The sequence below is a fragment of the Podarcis filfolensis genome (genome assembly GCF_964270895.1).
Source record: "Podarcis filfolensis genome assembly, chromosome: 5".
Classification (NCBI taxonomy): domain Eukaryota; kingdom Metazoa; phylum Chordata; class Lepidosauria; order Squamata; family Lacertidae; genus Podarcis; species Podarcis filfolensis.
In genome coordinates, this window is record NC_139608.1 from 70,001,274 (window position 1) to 70,024,434 (window position 23,161).

At 38.7% G+C, this 23,161-nt stretch overlaps 1 protein-coding gene across 9 annotated transcripts in view; it reads right to left on the bottom strand.

The window, feature by feature from the left end:
• Nucleotides 1-779: 779 nt before the first annotated feature.
• The window catches only part of COL13A1 (collagen type XIII alpha 1 chain), a 194,051-nt gene continuing 171,669 nt past the window's right edge, over nucleotides 780-23,161 (bottom strand). For 4 of the 9 annotated variants that reach the window (XM_083614303.1, XM_083614306.1, XM_083614304.1 and 1 more), the window contains 6 exons: nucleotides 20,075-20,128; nucleotides 19,163-19,216; nucleotides 18,497-18,532; nucleotides 15,365-15,451; nucleotides 11,327-11,365; nucleotides 780-7,229 (listed from right to left, as the gene is read on the bottom strand). In XM_083614303.1, coding sequence (XP_083470429.1) covers nucleotides 7,200-7,229; nucleotides 11,327-11,365; nucleotides 15,365-15,451; nucleotides 18,497-18,532; nucleotides 19,163-19,216; nucleotides 20,075-20,128 — 300 coding nt within the window. In that variant the 3' untranslated portion in view covers nucleotides 780-7,199. Of the gene's footprint in view, nucleotides 7,230-9,219; nucleotides 9,667-11,326; nucleotides 11,366-13,895; nucleotides 13,974-15,364; nucleotides 15,452-18,496; nucleotides 18,533-19,162; nucleotides 19,217-20,074; nucleotides 20,129-23,161 lie in introns of those variants that run through there. The other 5 variants (XM_083614301.1, XM_083614299.1, XM_083614300.1 and 2 more) reach the window with 3 other exon arrangements.

A 23,161-nucleotide genomic window follows, 5' to 3' on the forward strand; every position in this document is an offset into this window, starting at 1 on the left:
CATACCGATAACAAACTTAGTTGGTCTCTAAGGTGCTACTGAAAGGAATTTTTTTATTTTGTTTCGACTATAGGAGACCAACATGGCTACCTACCTATATCTTTTGGTGTCTGGCAATGATTTCTGCACTTGTGCATGAATCACATGGGTTGCGATTCAGCGCTTCTGCACATGCGCAAAGTGCGATTTAGCACTTCTGCACATGCGCGAAACCCGGAAGTAACTCGTTTCAGTACTTCCGGGTTTTGGCGGGTCCATAACCCAAAAAAAACCCGCAACCTGAAGCGTCTGTAACCCGAGGTATGACTGTATAGCATTTTAAGCTTTTTATTTCTCCCAGTGGTTTAAAATATATCACTTTCATTGTGAGGAGAGATTACAGTGGTACCTCGGGTTAAGTACTTAATTTGTTCCGGAGGACCGTACTTAACCTGAAACTGTTCTTAACTTGAAGCACCACTTTAGCTAATGGGGCCTCCTGCTGCTGCCGCGCCGCCGGAGCACGATTTCTGTTCTCATCCTGAAGCAAAGTTCTTAACCTGAAGCACTGTTTCTGGGTTAGCGGAGTCTGTAACCTGAAGCGTCTGTAACCTGAAGCGTATGTAACCCGAGGTACCACTGTATTGGAAATATGGTCTTTGTTTATAAATATAAAGGTTGAGTAGAGACTGCTAAGCAGTTTCAAAGTTTTCAGTGAAAACTGAAGCACGGTAAAAAAAAAAGTTAAAACAATCCACCACTTAATAGCAGACACACACACAATTAATATACAGATAAGGTTTTGTAAGAGAATGCACACTTTATTTTTAAATCGGCTGCATGAAATAATAAATCGTAAACATTTGCCACTTTAAAAAGATAAATATTTACATCATATACAATAAACCAACAGTACAGAATTGCATAAAACTTACATTTTCCAAATAATAACCTCACTACAGAAATAATACAAGATAAGTAAATGTTAGCACAGTGAATGTTTGTAGTTTTCCTGGAGTAGGATCAAATTGTTGCCCCACAGTGCATGATAAAGAATGGAGAACTAGTTATGGCATTTGAGCGTATATCCTTAATGTTGCTTATAATCTACTTTGCCTAAGAAAGCTATTATTATGCTTGAGGCTATGTGCATATTGCTGTTTACTTCAGCTCAGTGTGCTCCCAGCACTGATGGTTTGAAACCATGGACACATGGTGCTAACCACAATCCCTATCTATCCTCCAGCTTCTTGGGAATTACTGGTGTTTGATGTGTTTCCCCTCAAACCAGCTTCCATCTGACTTGAAAACGTAAGCAGCAGTTAATCTGAGGTGTGTTCATTTCCGATAGCCATTGTCTGGGCCAGCCTAGGACGTTTTTGCCGCGTGAGACAAAATAGAAAGGGCTGCTGCTTCCTCTGCAGCACCCCCTGCCACCACTTTTCAGCAGCCACAGCCACCTGAGGCAACCGGAGGTGGTCTGGAAAAGGCCCAGCATGCTGAAGGTGGTGGTGGGGAGTAAAAGAAAGCCAGAGAGGAACAGCCTGTGAGCAGAGGAGGCGGCGGCCGACAAGGACAGGAAGCGGTGGGCGACATGCTCCTCAGAGGCTGGATCTGCCACGTGAGTTGACGGCTTCACCAGTCCTCTTGGGCGGGCTGGCCCATGTGCAGATGAAAGTTTCATTGAATTGGAATGGGTGGGGAGTAGCAGGTAATGCACATTGGTTGAAGACATCCCTGCTTCCTCTCCTGTGTGTACAGCAACATAAAAATGTGATTTGGAAATGTTGCAAAGAAAACCATGTCACTGCTTTTCAAGCCACGAATGTGTGTATGTATCCTGATTTAGTATATTTTTACATAAAAAGTGAACAATTTTTTTTGCTGCTACTTTAAAGATCTGAGCATCATCTCCTTACATTTTGTTACAGTATAATGATGAGGTGTATGCTTGATTCCATTTCTCCAAAAAGTAATTTTGTTGGGAATGTTGAAAATAAAACTGCACTTATCCATTGATTTCAGTAGTTCTACTCTGTGTATGACTTGTTGGATATAACCCTAAACGTTTAAATCAGTATGCAGCAGAAGCTTGAAATCCTTTTTTTTAAAAGTGGGCATAAACTTTGGCTGCAGTTAATTTCAAAATAGCTTATCACACACACATACTATTTAAACAGAATTATTTAGGTTAAGGCTGCAATTTTGTACCCTGTTATCCGGGATACACTTCTGAGTAGAATTGTACTGGGTTGTACTTTAAAGCTACATATAATTTGATAAGTTTGCATCTCTGATAAATAAAGGCTTATCTGAAGAAACAGGTAAAAAACAATAATAGTAACTGCTTAGGTAGATAATCCAATTTAAATGGATAAATACCTTTATCTGTTTGAAGTAAAAAGAGTTTGAAGTTGCTTTCTCACAAAGCTTATTAAATATTACCCTACAATATTTAGTTGGCATGCCAAGCAGTGATTTAACAAACTGAAAATTTCATCGCAACCTATGTAGATACAAAGATGTCTATCTCAAATCAGTTGAAGCCTATGTAGGAGAATGTAGAAACAATGCCCCAACAATGCAATATATTCCAGTTTAATAAAATTTTAAATATTTGTACATCAATTAAAACCAGATAAAAAGCATATTTTGTCATGTAAATTGACAAAACCAGAAACAACAACAAATTGTTTCTGCAAATCAGTTTCCTGCAAAAACTGGCTCCATAACGAAAGTCTTTTTAAAAAAAATAAAATAAAACCAAATATTAATTCAAAAGATTAGCTACTCATATAATTTTTTAAACAAATTCTGATAGCTTAAATATCTAGAATGAAATAATGACTTTAAAGCTATTACAAGAGTCCCATTAATTATTGTGAGGTAGGATACCACAAAAAAAATCTTAAATGGCAGGTTTCTGTCTGCCCTGATTTTAATATCTTTACCTACTATTTATGAAGGTTCCTAGAATTTATTTATAATCTACCTTAACCTGGATTTGGAAATAATTCCTATAGGGTCTGTCCTAAATTAACACTTTGAATTCATGACACTAGTTTTTTTGTTGTTGGTAAATGCACACAGAAGGCAAATAAAACTAATTTGTCATCTTTCAATAAGTCACATGAGTAAGATATGATGGGTCCTTGGAAATATTTGCATGGGTCTTTACTCACAGGAAATTCTTCAAAAAAATCAATTCCTTTGCATGCAAAACATGATTTTTGGACATGCATCTTTAGACATTGTGGTGCTGGATCCCATAATTAACTGAAGGGGAAGAAAAATTGCTGCTAGCATTCCAAAAATGATTGCACAGGAGTGCACAGAGCTATTGTAGATAGGCTTTTCTAGGAGTTCTCATGCTCATACAAAAGTTTGCATAGCTGTTAGAACATATTTAGAATTAATTTCACTTTCGATATCTTTTTTGCTGTTTGGCATGCACTGATTTCTAGTTTTGGAAGAACATGTAGAATGAAGACTAGAAATTTTTGATTACATATATTGGAGAAAATTTGGTAGATATATTAAATAGGAGTTTAAATACATTTTATGAAAATATATTTGTTGCATGAGGAGGATATGCACTCATTTGCAAGAGTCACTAGAATTAGTGGCACTGATTGAAAGGATATGAAAGATGTAGAAGGAAGGTGTTGAAGTGTATTGGGATGCGGAGACATACGGAATTTTCTCTAAATGGAAGTTGGCACTCACCAGGAGCAATGTATTAACAGGAAAAGGTAGCTAATTGATTTACCATCAGACCCTTAAACTTCCCATTGCTGTATGAAATCTCAAAATAATATAGTAACTAGTCAAAAATAATAGCAATAAAACCTAAGATTAATGCATGTAAAAACTATAATTCCTTCTCCATACATCATTTATAAAGCAAAGCTGGTATTTAGTTATTTAGATATAAAACTATTGAGAGCTAACTTAAATATGCAAGCAACCCAAATGCCCAAAGATTATACAGACTGCATAATGAACTTAGTGTTTAAGTGCTCAATTAACTCATAAATGCATTGGGGATCATGCAAGATCTATTTTGTCCAGCATTCTGTTTTCAATAGAGGAAGCTTACAATGAGAGTGTGAAGGTGATGGCAGTCCTCTCTTGCTCATTCCTCAACCTCTTCATGTCCAGAGGTATACTGTGTCTCTGAGCAAGGAGTTGTTTACTTAGGACAACTTGGATATTGAAAGTTAAAGCACAGGAAAGTGTTTTATTGGATCACAAAATTGGCAGTATAGAGGTTAGTTTCATTTTCACAATCGCTTCAAACAGAACAGACATGTCTGAGTCTGTTTTCGTTTAGAGAGACCACCTGTCATCAAAAGAGACCATTTCTTTGCCCTTCCCGGTCCCTACATTTTGTGTAAATTGTTACTATTATTGAAAGAGACCATTTTGATCCCTCAATCCAGCTCTAGTGGTGCATAAATAAACATAGCTAATGTGCCAGAATGATGGGGGTGCACAGTTAGATGCACATTCACTGGAATTTGAATCCCTGTCCTCTTCCTGGTGTTGTTAGCCAAACATAACTGAGTTGCTAGAGCTTGATTGGGGGCCTGTATTTAGGGAGTCCACAGTTGTTTGGTCCCCAGGGTAGTCTGTGGAAAAAAGAAAACTTCCGAGCTGAACATCTGCCCATCAGCAAAAAAGCACCAATAAGATAGTGTACTTGGAAGGCAAGAAAACATCATCCCTAACAACAAATGATTTAGGAACTTAAAATTTTCTTGCTTTCCATATCAAAATACAGCTACAGAATATATAACAAAATAAAAAAGGAAATGTAATATTAAAAAATGAATATATTAAAGTACAAAGGCACACCGCCCTGCAGTTGGACACATTCTTACCTCAACAAAACAAGAACTTCTGCAACAAACCTAATATGCAAAAATAGCAGTCCCTGTTAATACTTACATTGAATAAGTCTTATATCAAAAATGTTTTGAAGTAACATTCAACTTCTTCTTGTTCATTGTGAGCACACACTCTCCCTGATCTGAAGAACATTCAGTCCAATCCAAAATTTTGCAGGTGCATACATAAAGAATTCGTAAGTGCAGAGGGCTTTCTCCTCATTGCTGGGCAGTCCTCTGTATGCATCCCCATTGTCCATATGGAACCTCCTCCAACATCGCAGTGAACACCTCTTTGCAGACCAGATTGTATATGTGGAGGTTGGGATGGTAACAATCCTTGAAACCTAGCAGGACATCTAAATTATGGGTACACTGCAACACAGATCCATGCTTATGCCCCATTGATTTCAATGGCATTGGTTCATAATAGTGCACTTAACTGTGCCCAGTGTGGTATAATTATAAGAACTTGAGCGCAAGTCTCATGAACAACTACCCTGTATCACTTCTGACTTGCCCATTTCTGGTTTTTCTGCAGATAAAGCTGTGGCAGAAATCATCTAGTGATGAAATAGTACCCAGTGGCAATTAAGGTTTCCAGTAACCAGTTTATACTGTTTGTTCTCAGTATTGCGAAATCCTTCTATTTTCTTACTGAATAGTTCAGGCTCTGCACTAAACTATGATTTATAAACAATCAATGAAACATAATGGTTTAGATCCCAGATTGCTGTTCTATTCAGAAGTGAGGGATTTTAATTTGCAGGCCCCCACAGCATATCCCCAAAGTATCCCAGTCCCTACTAACAGACTTTCAGGGGACTAGAGGGAAGGTGTGGGGAGCCTCATTCCATAAATTCTGTCCTGGTGAAAGAAGCATCCAACAATCAAAGCAATCATGTCTGTTTCCTTAAGAATTTATGGGTTGTTGCTATTTGAGTGTTTACTGACAGTTCTCATCTAGAGCTTTGTGGGCATTCCAATGTGAATATGCTATTTCTGCATGAATCCATTTTCAGCAATGTAGGATGCAGATCTGCATGTGTAAACAGATGTATACACAGAATTGCCTCCTGTGAAAGGGATAAAGAAGCCCAAATGTATGCAAAAGTGTTGTATGCAAGGAGCTGTTGGGGCAGTTTAACTGTGCTAGAGCCCTGGGGGAGCATTCAGAAAAAGAAAAAAACCATCAAGTAAGTTACAGATGAACTAAATGCATTTTTGGCACAAGTCTTCACAATAGAAGACATCCCAGAGATACCTACACTTAAAACAAATTAACAATAATACACATGGACTACAGGAATCAGTAGAAGTTTTAAACCTAGTTGACAAAATAGTAAGTTACTGGGACTACATTGCATCCACTTGAGACTTCTTAAATAACTCAGATGATATTACAAAACTATCAAAATTCAAAAGGGGCGAAGTTGTCATTAAAATTGTCAGCACGTTATTGGAAAGTTATATTCCCCCCCCCCCTAATCTTTTGTCCCATAAACTTGTACAGTCTGTTAAAGTGGTACCCTTATGTTTTTAGCACTGGGATAGTTCCACTGAAAAGGGAACCTAGAGAAATTGAACAGAGTTTTATCATGGCAGCAAATACTTCATGACAAATATGTTTCTAGTATGAAAAATGTCTGAAAATGAGTAGAACTAAAATTATGTAGAAAAGAAATCAAACATTTATCAAATTTAAAATTAACTTCTAGTACACCAAAAGGATAATAACTTTCTTGCAGAAAAATAAATGGTAGCTTTTGAAGAGAAGCCATGAAAAGGTTAACGATGGAATCATCACGTGAGTAAATGAATGTTTGTCACTGGGCAACCAGGAAAGATGGCAAAGTGTTGCTGTATCTTCACTGAGCTGCTTTTCAGAATCAATATTCAAGTTTATTGCTTAGAAATATGAGAAAAATAGCCCCTCTTCTGAAAAAAGCAACAACCACAGAAAGTTGTCTTATGCCCTAATGTTCTTCACATCAGCTGCTGCATGACATGTCAAGATTTTCGGACGAAGGCTCCTATTATCAAAACAGACTGAATTGAATGAAAAATGTTGAAACAGAAGCCAGTTTCTCTCACATCTGGCACTGGTGCCGACCTCTGGAAGGAGAGAGCAAAAACCACTGGGGTGTCCATCTTCTGTAGCCTCACCAGGTCCACTGTTCAGGAACAAAACTCTGGTGCGCGTGGCTCAAGAATACTTCCGTGCTCCTTGGAGGCAACTCATTCAATAGCTTCAGCAAACCTTCAAGCAGGATGTTCTTCTGTCACCACTGTAGGACTTCCACAAATATCTCCACTCTCTTACTTGTTTCATTATTTGGCTATCAGCCAAGGAGTTTGACCCTTTAAGTGACAGATATATTATTTCATATAGAAATGTCCTTTCAGATATTAGCAAAAGTGCTGCTCTCATGTACTTAAAACTATGCAAAATCTCAAATCTAATTTTATCTGTGTTCCACTGGGCTCCACTTAAACATAAATGTTTATAATCCTTAGCAGCAAGTATTTTTCACTTAGCTATTTTGGGTTTTGCACCTGTGCCATCCCTTTTCTGAAAATGATGGGAGTCTATCACACCTCCCTGAAATAATGTGAGTGGACTGCAGCTAGTATGTTGCACAATCTTTTGCTCTACTCAGAATAGTGACATTGTAAACCAGGAACAGTCTAGTTTCCTGTTGTGCCCTGATACTGAACTAAATCTGAGTTGGGTTTCATAACTATTCGTTTGGGGTGCATCATGGGGATGCAGTGCACATTTTGAATTGTCAGCTGCAGAGTTGGGGCAGATATACACCATATATTTAAAGACCATCCAACACATTTAAAGCACATAACTCGCCCAAAAAATCCCAGGATCTGTAGTTTCCCCCTTCACAGTGCTACAATTCTTTTTTAAACTACAGTTCCCAGGATTCTTTGGAGAAAGTAATGTTCTTTCAATGTGTGTTGGGTATGCTTTAAATGTATGCTGCGGATCTGTCATTAGTGTGGATATTGGTGGTAATCGTGATGGGGAATTTGCATGGTGCATGAACTGAGTGACATCTTTTAAAATACTGGTCTGCGTCTATAGTATACATAACGAGTGCTGCTTCCAGGACTAAGAGAAATACATAGCAGTAATCTACACAAGGCTAAGCCTTCACTTGTAGTACTATGTTCTCCATACTAAAGTTCAAGAAAATGCTGAGAAGCCAGAAGAGATTTAGAAGGATATGAGAAGAATGACGAGTCACATGGGGAAATGAGAAAATAACTGGAAATGTTCAGCTGAGGCACACACACCTCATGGCCTACCAAGCCAAAGCATATCCTGCTGTGGGTTTGTCCTGGTTCCAGTGGATTGACCAGAAAGCTGCTCTTTCCTCTATGTGAAGTGGTCAGCATATATATAGTTAATAATCTATCATATGTTAATAATGTCAAGGGAAACTTAACTGACTGTTCACTGATCTGAGGGCACAACTGGATGTGACCTTGAGATCCTTATCATGGAGAGTGTGTGTGCGGGTGTGTATTAGCTGCAGCCTGGGGGCTCCTGGGGTCAGGACCACCACTCTGGGCCTCTTGGGTTCATGTGTTTTAATTGATAGTGGCCACAATTAATTATTTTAGTCTCCTGCATTACCTTTAGTTTGGCACTGAAGTGAGGACAAGAAGCAACATGTGTTAAAACCAGCAGTGGCGTAGCGTGGGGGTGCAGGGGGGGCTGGCCACACCGGGCGCAACATCTGGGGGTTAGGGGGCGCAAATCCACGGATTAGGGGGCGCAAATTACTTGCCTTGCCCCGGGTGCTGACAACCCACACTACGCCACTGAAAACCAGAGGAAAACAGCCATTGTTTGGGTTGTGAGATCTTGCAGGGTGCAGGGGCAAACAGGGAAATGCTGAATAAATGCATCTTAGTGCAATAACATTTGATGCTCCTTAGAATGAAATATTTGAAGAGCAGCAATGCATGGGAAGAGAGGCATCAGCTTTTAAAAGACGTCCAAGAACTGAAAAGGGCTATTATGAATGCTAGAAGTTTCTACTGAGTTCAGTGGGACCAACTTCCTTATTGTAAGGGTGTACAAGATTGTGCACTTAGTTGTGTATCTGAAGCCTGCTGTTCCCACCAATGACTTCCTCACTGAAATGTTAACCTTTGATTTAACTGATTCTAGAAGATCAGTGCTTTATGTATGTGCATGTTTTGTTATCCACAAATTCTCCTACAAATTTAGTTATTTCATCAGTGGTGCCCTCTGCTGGCAATAGAGTTGAACACAGGTGGTCCCTGTTGTTTCTCACTTTGTTGGCTTAAGTTTTCCCATAAAATACCATTATATATATATATGATTTATTTTACAAATGTTAATTTCATTTCATTTTAATAATGAAAGTCCATAGTATTTTAAATTGTTCTTGCATTCATTGTCAAATGGCTTTGTTGGTCTTCCTATGTAAATAGAGTGATTCTTCCTGGCACCTTAATGCAATAACTTATTTAGCTGTATCACTTAGTATGAGTGCACAAATATCATGCAAATATTGCAGCTGTATTCCACAATGCAAGTAGCATAGTATCAATATACATATAACGATACAAATGACTGACAATCAGATAAAAAGGAAAAAAAGTAGCATTTTCTGTACAAAAATATGCAGCTCTTTATAATTTGAAAAATGCATTATCTTTTGGCACTTCCAAAAAGAACACTGTATAAAAATAAATATTCTATGCACAAACACACATACACACACAGGCCAGTCCATGGTTAGAATCTTCACTGCAAAAGAAAAATATAAAACTATGTTAATATCACACATAATAATTTTGAAAGGGATTTTCTGTTGAGAAGAAGTGCTGTGAAGGTATACTTTTATGTGAGTATGATCCAAGGGAAATAATCTAAGCATGTAATCAAAGCTAAGCATGTTGAAGTCCTATTGATGTAAAAGAGAGAGATTTTGCATGTTTCATCAGTATGAAAATGTCTAGCTTTGTTGACAGGCATTTTTCTTAGGAACTGAAGTCCTGGGGAAATCACCTGTTCATTTTGCATTCTTCAGTAATTGACTAGGAGAAATTTGTAACCCATTTGGTCCTATTCCCTCTATATTCACAGTCTGCACTTTGGAGTTCAAAATGCTTCACTGGAATTCCACTTTAATCAGTGGCAGTCTTATGATCTGCAGAGCTTTTAAGTTTTCTGCTTTGCTTGCTGGGCAAGGCCCACTCAGCATGCTAGCTCTGGAAGGTTAGGGATGCTCACACGACATCTCACAGGAACTTGGACAGCCCTGTGAGATCTTGCAAGAGCATCCCAGCACTGGTGTGCTGAGAGGGCATGGCCCACACAAGAAAGGCAGAGAACTTAAAAGCTCTTTTTGCACTGGGAAAACCTGGCACAAAAAAGCTGCTAAGCTCTCTGCCTTGCTTGCATTTAACTTGTGGAATTTCAACCAGCTGGCCTTCAACCTCTTAGGGTTGAAACTACACAAGTTAAATGCATGTAAAATGTAATCATACTGTACGAGACATCTTGTGAGAGGTTAATCACAGCATGAACTTTATGGAGAGATACTTTATTACAATGGATGCACCAGGGCATCTTAATGCTGGATTCAGCCATATAGCATACTTTTGAATGCATAAAGGTTCACAAATACTTTTACACAGAGAGTCCAATAGATATGTAACCTCTGTACAAATTACAGATTTAAACCAAGTGGTTTAAATCCTAATTTTAAAAGTTTTGGGTGTTTGGATGTTTAATTATGAAAGTCTCTGTTTGAATAACAGAAGTGAGTTGTTAAATAAGTCTAACATTCTCATGAATGTCAAATTCTGACTTCTAAGGACCAAACTATATATGTCATCAAACACATCATTAGTAAGCAGGTATGTGGATTAAAAGAAAAAGAATAGCGAACTTGGGGTGATTTTTGTCAGGACCGAAGTACATGGTGATAGAAGGTTTAACTCTTTCCTCTATCATGCCCCCCCAAAAGATAATCCCTTCCAGCTGTTTTTGACCCCAGAAGGAAAGTTCTCTTTGCAGCACTACCCTCATATGCCTGCTCTGCATTAAAAGAGAGACTGCATACAGAGACTGCTAATGATGTGTTTAGCGTCATGTCTACTTAGGCTCTTAAAATATTGGCATACAGTTTATAATTTTAGGCTTTTGATATGATTATATTATGTATACCCCACTCTGGGCAGCTTACAGCATGGTGAATTGCTAATGTGTTTGGTTTGGTCTGAGTTATAAAAGATACATTACCCATGCAGTCATCTTATTTTCATATATTTGAACAATAACATAGTACCTATAATATAGAAGTTTTTGAATTGGGACAGAAGTGTGCTATGGCCAACCCGTCATGCTTTTCTGTTATAGTTACACCATGCAGAAGCAGCACATATCACAATCATGCCATTACCTTATTCCAGCATCCTTGAACTGGCAAGCCATCTTCCCCCTATAACAAAGAATGATTTAAGGAGTTCAAGACAGCAGAAGACTAAAATAAATCAGGAGAGGAAATAAATAATATAGCTGCAGAAAATATTCAAAATTTAAAATCTGTTTAGATGAGATATCCCAATGTAATACACCTTGCTTAGCCATAGATTGAATAAACATGTTTGGTACAAGAGGGCTGCCTCTGCATATAATAGAAGGCCCACATGTTCCAAATCAGAATCTTGCAACCAAATTCATGTTGGACCTTTCCATACAATCAGTTTACTGTCCAATAAGTGCGGATTCCAGATCCATTAAAACCTATGGAAGTTTTGTCACTGATTTCTGTGGCTCATAAATTACTTTCTAAATGTACAGCTACTACTGACTGGTTTAGCCTCCAGAAGCCTCTCCTCTCGGTAGGCTATGGTGGGGACATAGCATTTACCCAGTCCTTAAACTACAATGTTTTGATGTTTTGTTTAGTGCTTTGCAGGCTGTGTGTGCATCTATTATTTAAAATATCTGTAAGCACAAATAGAATAATTTTCTAAGGCTATACTTACCAAGCCATGAATATATGAGGGGAGCCAGTTTAAAGGAAAGTCCCAGTGTGTCCCCTAATACTGTCAAGTGTGTGCAGCAAGCTGTATTCCTGTCACCCAGATTTCTAATTGGATTACCCATTAGTCATTCCAGTATTTTAACATGTGTGTTTGATATATATATACATTTATACATACACACAAACCTATTAAAACAAAGAGCTGGTCAGACTTGTGGATTGATCAAACTTCAGGCAGAATTATGACTGGTTTGTTCCTCTGACAACTAATATGCTTTCTAAATAGAGATTTCTCATGAGAAATAATACCTTTTTTATTATGGCAATCTTGAAATATAGTGGCAAGAAGTATGATAAATTAATGATCATTTGACACTGAAATAACCACATGTTTTCTAAACCTATTATCCTTAATGCAGACACTCTCCTGACAGTACATCTTTCCGCTGGTACATACAACTGCAAAATGCAACAACTGAAGAGCCATAAACAATGAATGAAGAAGTTCCCATTGGTACAATGGTCCCATTGGCAGGAATGAATTGTATAATGCATGTAAAATCCAAAGTTAGGGAACAGGAGTTACAATTGAGGGGATCAACAGAAGGATGTGGTCATAACAGTGTGTTTGTTTTGCAGAGGCTGGGAGGCAGAAGGAAGCATATTTATTAGTAAAGAGCAGAAATTAGGCATATCACACTTGAAAAGCATGGACTTCATACATGCTCTTAGAATACAGAGCAGTCCAGGAACTATGGCAGCAGAGTGACAAGTTAAAAAGTAAGGTTTTTTTCATGCTTGAAGCAGATAGCATATTTTAACATTGGGTTTCTTGCTTTGTTATAAGAATATGGCATCAGTTTGACTTTTCACAAGATTTTGCGTGTGTGTTTGTATCAATGTAGTGTATCAGAGTAGGAGTGTGTGTGCTTGTGTGTGTAACCAGTAATGAATGTGGTATATTCCACGGGGGGGGGGGGGGCAACACTGAAAAGACCCATTATTGTGTGGCTAACTTTCTGCACCTTCCTTGGGTGGGGCATACAGAGAAGAGCCTCTGATAAAGACTGCAGGGTATGGGCTGGTTCATCTGGAGAGGTGATTCTCTTTAAATGGCAAAAACAGCACTTTGAACTGAGCCTGGAAATTATTTGGTAGCTGGTGCATTTGGGCCAGAATCAGTGTAACATATCCAAACCTTATGGTCCCAGTCAATAACCTGTCTCCTGAAATCTTCAAGGAACAGATTACAATTGAACAAATTACAAATTCAGAATTAAAAAAATGAAAGAACTATGAATAGTCTTTTGCCATGATACATGGGAAACCTGTAATTCTGAAATAGAGGATATGAAATAGGTGTGTTGCAGGACAGAAGTGGGAAGGCAGGGTGATGTGGCGAATAACAAGATCTGCGGAAGGGTCACAGTTTATATATGTGAATTAGATGAAGAAGAGTTTGGATTTGATATCCCGCCTTTCACTCCCCTTCAGGAGTCTCAAAGCGGCTAACATTCTCCTTTCCCTTCCTCCCCCACAACAAACACTCTGTGAGGTGAGCGGGGCTGAGAGACTTCAAAGAAGTGTGACTGGCCCAAGGTCACCCAGCAGCTGCATGTGGAGGAGCGGAGACACGAACCCGGTTCCCCAGATTACGTGACTACCGCTCTTAACCACTACACCACACTGGCTCTCATGGATGCTCTTTTATGTGGTGTGAGATATTTGTAAGATCATGAAAGTTAAAGAAGAAGTAAAGCAGATACGAGCGAGCAACTTTATGTTCCTTAAACCAGCATATTTATCCTCATATATTGCAGAAAAATGGTAGTAGCAACTGGTCTCACTCCAAAAGCTGTTATGAGTGTCAGTGGACATCAAGCATTTGGGAGAAAGGGAGGGGATATGGAAAGGGTCTTGCAATAAAGGAAGGAAGGAAAAGCAAACTGAAACATGCAGGAAAGGGAAGGTAACACCATACCAATGGGCAAGGGGCATCCAGCCCGTCCAGCCCTGGTAACCCCGGCTCACCCTTCTCGCCTTTAAAACCTCGAAGTCCCTGTTCGTGAAATCAACCACTAGAATTACTTTAGTCAGTGCAGATTATCTCCATTTTATGGGTGGAGAAACTCAGTAGAACAATGATGTACTCAAAGGCACTCAGGTTATAGTCCCAGTGTTTTTATGTACAATGGCATACAATGATAGCTTTTTTAAAAAAATAGTATTCTGAAATAACCAGAAGCTACTAGTTTTAAATGGAGAAGATTAGAGAATCCAAATTTTGGGGAAAGACTTCCCAGGAAGCTGATACTTAAAAGCAACTTGGTGGCAGCGTGCTTTAGCTGTTTGGATGGCTTTGCTACAGAATTCACAGAGTTAAGGAAGTAGCTGAAATGGAATACTTTGGGGTTTTGTCACATTTTTTATCAGCTTAACTTTAAAATATCTTTAGAAAATCTTACTGAAGTACTGTTAATTTGATATGATTAAGAAAACAGAATAAAATCTTGTCATGTTCTCTGGCCAGATACAGATACAAGCTATTATAACCCAGATAAAGTAAACCAAGTAAAATACGGCTTGAAAAGTTAGCACTTAAAAAATATTTCCTTAAAAAAATATTTCCTTAAAAAAAACATTCCTTAAAAAAAATAATCTTATTTTGAGACATTTCCTTAAAAGAAATAATCTTATTTTGAGACATAGGAGGTAAGGAATTCTGAAGCTCTCCACATAGCTGCACGTGTTTCAAATTATCTTTCAGGTGTCATCAGAAAGCCACTTGCTTGTTTGTTAAAAGAAAATTGGAGTAATTTGCCCGTATGTAAGTGGTTCAACGTCAAGAACTTTCTCCTTTTTCTTTGGACTAGATCAGTCTGTTTTTCACTGGGTGTCATAAACTGAGTACCCTGCAATACAATCAGCTGCAACATCTTTCTGAGACAACATTTGCTCATCTCCACAGTGGGCAAAGGAAGAAGGCACTTTTAGATTTCACTTTTACTCAGGCCCCCTTCACACATGCACATTCACTTGATGATTGTAATGTAAAGTGATGACCCTTTACAAACAAACCCTGTAGATGAGATCACACTGTTTTCACATTGCCTCATAACACATTTCATTTGAGATAGTTAATTCAGCAGCAAGTCATCAAGTGAACAAGTGAACACACATGTATGAATTGGCCTTGAGTCTATGGAAGAAGCTGTAACTGAATCTAGAAGTTTTTAAGTGGTATTGCTTTTTCAACTGGGCAAGTTTTACATGGCCAGGGCTTGCTCTGGCTTCCTTTTTCACTTCAGTAGGCATGGCAGAGCTCCCCTCTTTTTTTTTAAAGAAATCAATTCAAGACGTTACTGCATTGTGGTGTCATTGCCTCTTGTCCTTCTTTCTTCCCCAGTGGCTTAAAATATAAAACAATGTGCCTTATAAAACACAACATACCAATGGGCAGGGTGCATCTAATCCAGGTGCTCCTTGGTCTCCCTTATCCCCTTTAGGCCCCCTAGAGCCTTTCTTGCCCCTTTCCCCCTGTGAATAATAGTTTATTAAAAAAGATACATAAAAGATTTAGGATTATCCATTTCAAGTCAGTGTCTCATAAAAACAAAATACTGTAATGTAAAAACAATTAACTTCAAAAGCTTAATTTTCTTTTTCATTTAACATTCTTCATGATTATTTTTTTGGCTGGCTTTGGCATTTTATGTTTAAATGTATGCGTATTTTGTATGATTAAAACCTCAAATTTAAACAATAGCAAGGTGTTTGTCTTTCATTTTCATGCAGTGGCTCTGCTTTATACATACAGTTATATAGTTATATAGATTTTTTTTTTCCTGGCGGTGTTTGTATTGTTTTGTCATGGCCTTTGGCTGGTACAAATGAGCTTATTTTGATTGACTGACTGACTGATTGATTAATTGATTGATTAAATAATCACAGTGTTCCTCCTGAAATGTTTTAGAATAATTAGCATTAGGAACAACGGCTCCTCACATTTGCTCAGAAGTAATCCCACTGAGCTCAGTGGGGAATTCTGATCCACAATATCCAAGCGGACAATAAAAGTAAAATGAGTGGTGGGGATCATTACACTTCTTTTCCAATGACTAACTTTGGAAAAAAAAACATATAATCTAGCTTAAGTTCTGTATTATTTTTAAAAATAAACCTAGGAAGACACACTTCTGTTTAAAAATCACGTATTAATCAGCTGGCTCCACCATGTTTTTTTATTTAACAGGAGAGGCAACATTGGCAAATTCTTGTAAAAATGCTCTGTTCTACTTAAGTTCTTAAAATAGACCCTCAAAGGGATAAAAATGGAAACCACTGGCCTCATGCTACCTCTCTGAACAATGGTGCAAAGTCACCTTGAATGAAAAATGCCAACATCAAGCCAGGGACCAATAGTCAGAAAGACAACATAATTATGAAATCTTTCCAAGCCAATTTACAAAAATCAGCAACATACAAAAGAGGGAAACATTTTGATAAGTGCTTGTGGATGTAGGATGTAAGTGGGATTGCTGCAGAGGGAATTTCATTTAGTAACTGGTATAAGGATTAGGTGGCGCAAGGAGACGACATAAAATCAGGCAGAGGGGGTATATTTTTTTAAGGGAAATAAATGGGTTTGTTGTTTGTTTTTTTAATAAAACAAAAATAAACTGGCAGGAAAAATGGATGGGAAAGGAGAGGTCACCCAGGATCAAACGTTGGCTTAGAGGGAGGATAATCCAGGAGAAAATGCAGACTGGGTTGCGGCAGGAAGAGAAGGAAGGATCCGGGAGAAAAGGCAGAAGAGCAGGAAGGGATAAGGGGGACAAAGGTAGACCTGTAGAAGCAAGGAACACACACACGCAAACCACACAAAGACAGGAGAAGAAGAAAAAAACAGTTGAAATAACAAATTCAAGTTTAATGCACAGAATAAGCATTGGCACCTTTTCAGCTGGTTTGTCCAAATGAGCATACTCCATTCCCATGATCTGTTATAATATTGCATTTATTTCTATTTTCTTGACTGCTCTTTCTGGGAGATAAACCCCTATGGTATCACACAAGAGCCAATGGGACTGATTAGCAGAAAAGAAGGACCAAGCTGCATGGGATGGTGGCAGCATGAGATTCATGGGTCAGAATCAGGCCTGCCACTGGATCCTTATAAAACAGAACTTGGGGTGAGATTTAAAAGCACATTAGGGGCAGGCAGGAGAACCTCCTGTTCTCTGTACTTCTCCCTACGCAAATTATGTCTTCTTAGCTCTTTTTCAGCCAGGAGGACTCCTAGGCTGGAAGTAATCCTGCTAGGATAAAAGCAGCTGGAAAGAAGCAGGTGGGGTGGGAGGGGCAGGGTAAGGGGTCAGCAGTCTCCTGCCCTCTCCTCCTGAGCTTTAAATCAGCCCTTTTCCCGCTTTGTCAACATACAGCATAATGCAACCAATATTGGGTTGTGCTACCATCAAATCTAGTTTGGAAAGATAATTTCCACAACTGCTGCACAGAGTATCCCGTTGCCAAATCATGCTGCAAGTTAAATAACAGGCTGCCCTTGACTGTTTTACATCCATAGCACCACACATTTCATACCCGACTCAAGAAATGTTTCCAAAACATCAATTAGTCATAAAGTGTCTGCTAATGATATATGGAAGGACTCTTCATTTCTTAATGACTAAATGGATACTTATGCAGGATTTGTGTGTGCACAGTTGCTGCTCACTCTAACTCATCCCCCGCCCCCGTATTGTGATTTCAAAGTATTTGTTGCAGTTTTGCAAAACGTACTCCTGCATGGTGCTTTGGATCTTTTTTTCTCTTTTGAGTGGTTTCAGAATTATGAATGGCACTGAGAGTGAAACTGGCCTGACTTTCCCCAGAGCTTTATTACAAGCAATTTAGAAACAAAGCTCTCTCTTCTTGATGACTCTTGTCTAACTGGGCAGAAGGTTCACTCATCATTCTGTGACAGTTCTCATCTGCCAATAAACTTGTTGGGACAGAAACCCAGCCCAAAGTGGTTTCTGAATTTTCAGTTTTAGTTAACCAAGACTGTCCTAAACATTTTATTCAAATTTAAAACCAACTGAAAAAGTCTCAGGAACTTGCTTGATAGAGTAATCCGAATAATAACTACATTTTATTTATTTTTTAATCAAAAGGAAGTTATTGAAATAAAAGCAGAGGTGGAATGATTAAGTACTCTATGCAACAGCAGCCTTGGAGAAGTCATAAACTAAGAGGTAACACTCATCATGACTGTGATGTGCTGTGAAGACTTATCATCTCGTTACTTCATCAAGTATTGTATCACAACTTTATTTTAAGGTTTTCCAAGCGTTTCATGAGAATTATTTCGAACTCTGGTTCTATTATTGCTAGCAGCCAATATTACTGCAGGCTCCTACATTCTTGAACAGGTAACATCCTTGGAAAAGATGATAAGTGTTTGGGTTATACTTTATTAGGCAGTTAGATTTTACCTTATCCCTTTTGATGTCCTCACAAATTTAATCATTCCACCATTCCTTAAAGGCCTTAATAGTGAAAGAGCCATAATTTAAGACTTACCCGGTTTCCTTTTTCACCTGGTGAGCCTTGTGAACCCTATAATATAGGTATGAATGTTTAAAGAAGTTACTCATTTTAAAGCCAGTGTGGTAGCCTGCTTAGTGTTTGAATCCCCACTCGGCCATGAAGCTCACTGGGTGACATTTGACCAGTCATTGTCTCTCAGCCAAACCTACTTCACAGGGTTGTTGAGATAAAATAGGGAGGCGAGGAGAACCACATACATCACCTTAGAGCTACAACCTTGCTCACAAAGTGATTCATCTGATGACTGAGATGGAGAAGATGGAGATGGAGAAGCAGAACCACGTCTGAGCTGAAGTTGAGATGACTGGGTGGGTTGGAGACGTCTTAACCTCTGTATTCATCCCATCCATTTGCCTAAATATTACCCCCGCTGTTCTTACACCAAAATTGGTGAAGCCTTGCGGGGAGTGGCAAAAAAATTGCTTGTGGAATCTGATCCAGCCCCCAAGCTAGGAGTTAGCCACCTTCGAACTAGACAGAAAATTGATCATCCTTTTTTTTACTTATGGAGAAATTTTAAAGCATTTAGCTTTACTCAAGTAACTGCAGCAGAAGATCTATGTTCTCGTGCAGTGGAATTATTAAAGTGAATTTCATGGGGAAAGTGAGGTGGAGGAAGAAGAAATGCTCTATACTTACAGGAAGTCCTGCTGGTCCTGTTGGTCCTGCTGTTCCAGGGTCTCCTTTATTGCCCTAAAATGAATTTAGGAAGACAGAAGTATTTCCTGATTTTGAAAGTGTACTACAGGCACAGAGAAGGTAGACCAATACTATTATATTTCATAGTAGCAAGTTACTTCTGAGCCTTAGGCAACAGAATTTTATTTTCAGTTTCACATAATATTTTCTCAAGCTAGCGTGGAATTGGAGAGGAGAGATTTCCACCTCCAAAAGGTCCCCAAAGTGTCGGTTAAACTGTATTTTGCTGACTAGCAACAGAATAGTGTTAAATAAACATTCCTTTTACTGTTTATCTCTGAAAAGGTATCATGTTCACATAACAAAACACATTAGAAGTGAAAAAGAGACAGTGGAAATATCCGTTAGGTAAGGTAAAAAGGTAAATGACCTCTGGACAGTTAATTCCAGTCAAAGACGACTATGGGGTGTGGTGCTCATTTCGCTTTTCAGGCCAAGGGAGTGGCGTCTGTCCACAGACAGCTTTCCAGGTCATGTGGCCAGCATGACTAAACCGCTTCTGGCACAACGGAACACTGTGATAGAAGCCAGAGTGCATGGAAACACTGTTTACTTTCCTGCCACAGTGGTACCTATTTATCTACTTGCACAATTGTGCTGTTGAACTGCTAGGTTGGTAGGAGCTGGGACTGAGCAACAGGAGCTCACTCCATTGCAGGGATTCAAACTGCCAATTTTCCAGTCAGCAAACCCAAGAGACTCAGTGGTTTAGACCACAGCACCACCTGCATCCTGCCATCCATTAGGAAGCATTACTTATAATATCAGAAAAGTAAAATTTGCTGCATTTAAGATGTATTGGACTTGTAACAGACAGCCCGTATATGGACCTGTTTCCTATAGGTTGCTCACCCTCTCTCCTTTTGGTCCTGCTGGTCCTGGAACTCCAACTGGTCCCGGAGTACCCTGAAATTTTAGGGAGAAATAAGTCCATGAAGCCATTTATTCAACATATTTCAAACTGGATAAGAGCATGAAAAAAAAGAGTTGTTTTTGGTTATTCAGGTATACACTTAAACACTACAGCTTTTAAAGTTGATGACCATCATTATTGTATATACAAAGCAGAACCACGTCTGAGCTGAAGTTGAGATGATAAAAAAATATAAAAGACATTTCCTGAAACATTAAATATTTATTCCTTTACAATCATCAACGAAGCTAAAAGCTGTAGCAAAAGGGGGGCAATGCATGTTCATACTTAAAGCCTTTTAAAAGTGGTTGGGTAGAGTAGGGGAAAGTAAAGTTTGCATCACTTTTTACATAGGCAGCTCATCATGCAGGTTGACAGATCACCATGCCACAGGCAGTAATGCAAATGTACAGTAATATAATAGAGAACATGAGAAGGTCTTGTTCATTTTCAAGTCCTTATCTGCCATTTAAATTAAACTTCAGTGGGGCAGAGAATGGTGTGTTTTGGTTTTCGCTCCGGGTGCTTCTAGACAAGACAGGCTTATTGTGGAGTCAGTGCTGCTAACGCACTCAGGTTTTTTCCCACTGTCCACATGATGATGATGTTATCAACATACCCACCCACATATTGTTTTACGTTTCTCTTATTGCAGAAAACCCAATAAGTAACAAATAACATGTTATACATCTGTGGTCACCATAGGCTTATGGATGTTATTTATTTATTTAACGAATAGTTTATCACATGTGTGGTGATGTGATAATAGTCCCCATTGCCACAACCCTGCTTCCACTTGCTCCTCACCTGAGCACAACCTAGCCATTGTATTTTCAGCACACCAGCCTGCCTGGTTCCACCAATACAAACAATCTAGTTTGGAAAAGCTATTCCCTAAAGATCTCATCACAAGTGGGGGAATACCTTGGAGACTGTAATCACAGTACATAGATCAGAACTTCTCTTTAAAAAGAAACAAACCACAGATTTTGTGCAAGACCTCTTTACCATAATTTCTATAGAGCTAAGTAATGTATTTTTAAAAACACACACAAAGATGGAAACAGATGTTTCCCACCAATCAAGGACCTCCCACTAATGTGGCTGGGAAACAGCAGAATGCATGTGAAAAACAAATGTGTGGATGGTTGTGTGCCAACTGCGCACACAGAAAACCTGGATCTTAACTGGTGTGTAACATATAGCCCCCATCTGGAAGTGCCTTCAATAGCATTTCCCCTTTTATAGCCAAGTCCTACCAAAATTTTATTGGGTTTAGGAATCAAATAAATCCATGCACAATCTAGCTTATGGATCAGTTCATACACTCAAATTAATCAGTCAATCCGTCTTCCCAGAGAACTCTGGGAGATGTAGCTCTGTGGCTGCACAATTGTAAGTTTAACATAATATCACATTGATCCCCCTCAGTCCTAGGTATTGCTCTGTAAATTCAAGTATACATAAAGAAATCTAGTTTTTAAATACGAAACAAGCAGTACAACCTGCTACAACAACTTGGCACTGGAGGTTCCATTGTGATTTCACAGAAATCAAAATTATGGAGTCTGTGACACAATATGAAGACCTAATGGAAACAGCTGCCCATTTGCAATCCAAGGAGGTGCTTTGTAAAATGGGTTAGTATAGTTATTCTGTCTTTCAGCATGAAGAGTTGGCCAGCAGAATTCATAGGTAGTTAACTCAATATTGTCAATTCTGAACAAGCCTAGTCAGCTTAGTCACAGTGTTATAGCATATCTAGCCATACCTCACAAGCATTCTGACACCTTCACAGTCTCTTGCATTGCCAAAATGATAACCTCTCTTTTGCTTTCATTATCACTTATCCCCCAAAAGGTGAAAGCAAGACACACAAATCAAAGAGTCCATATTTATTATAGTTCCGTTTCAGATTTACTACATGAACGTGAGCAAATGAGTCAGGAACTGTTATCCAAGGACTGATGGCTGTGTGAACTGGCTGAAATGACCAAAGCCAAAACAGGAAGATAACTCGAGAGCCTTATTATGGAAGCTGCTGTTAAGCTAGTAGCCTCCTGGGATCAACAAACTCAAGAGAATTGTCCATTTTAGATTAGGAAGGATCTGAGTAGATCACTGAGCAGATATGAAGGCCCACTTTGACATGTTGCAATACACTGTTCCTAAAATAATGGTTCATCCATATTTTCACTTGCCCTGTATTTTGGTCATATTGTGTACCAATTAATTCTCTTGGGTCCGAGAGCTTTTCTTCTTGTTCTGCAGCTGTGCCTTGCAAAAATCTGATCGTACCCGCTGAACTGAAGTCTGGTTAAGCAAAATCTCTCTTTGGATTTTCTGTGCATCTTATAAGATTTGATTCAGCAGGCAAGACTGGGTTTTTGCAAGGCACAGCCACAAGATAATGAGAAAAGCTCTCAGACCTGGGGAAGTTAATTGGTACACAATATGACCAAAATACAGGTCAAGCAAAAGTGTGAATGAGCCCCTAAGTCTTATTCCCATGTCTCATGCACATATGACAAGCATTCTAGGCTATAGTGAGATCAGAACAAGAAATTGGTTGCAATGCATTGCTTGAATGTGCTTGAAATAAAAATGCAATAGAGTGCCTTTTGCTCACATAAGACATTTACAAAGCATTACTATGGCTGAGAAAAGTGGAAGGAGATGCTTTAAGCAAGCTTTCCATGGGGAGAGAAAAGAAGACAGTTGACGACTGACAATATGAGAGACAGAAGTACATAACATTAATAATGGGTACATGCAAAAAATTCATTTATAATTTACAATATATTACAAGTAAATAAAATAAAACCAGGTTATCTTTAGGGCTAAATTCCCAGACCTGTGGAAATGTGTAATGATGTGAATTAAAACTTTATGGTTGTTCGGCATCAAAATGTAGCAGCTGCATTTGTTTTGTCTCAGCTTTTTGGAAAGACAATGATACAGATACAGTTGTGGCAAGACAAAGAAGACAAACCACAGCATTAGGGGATAGGAATGTAGGGTAAGAG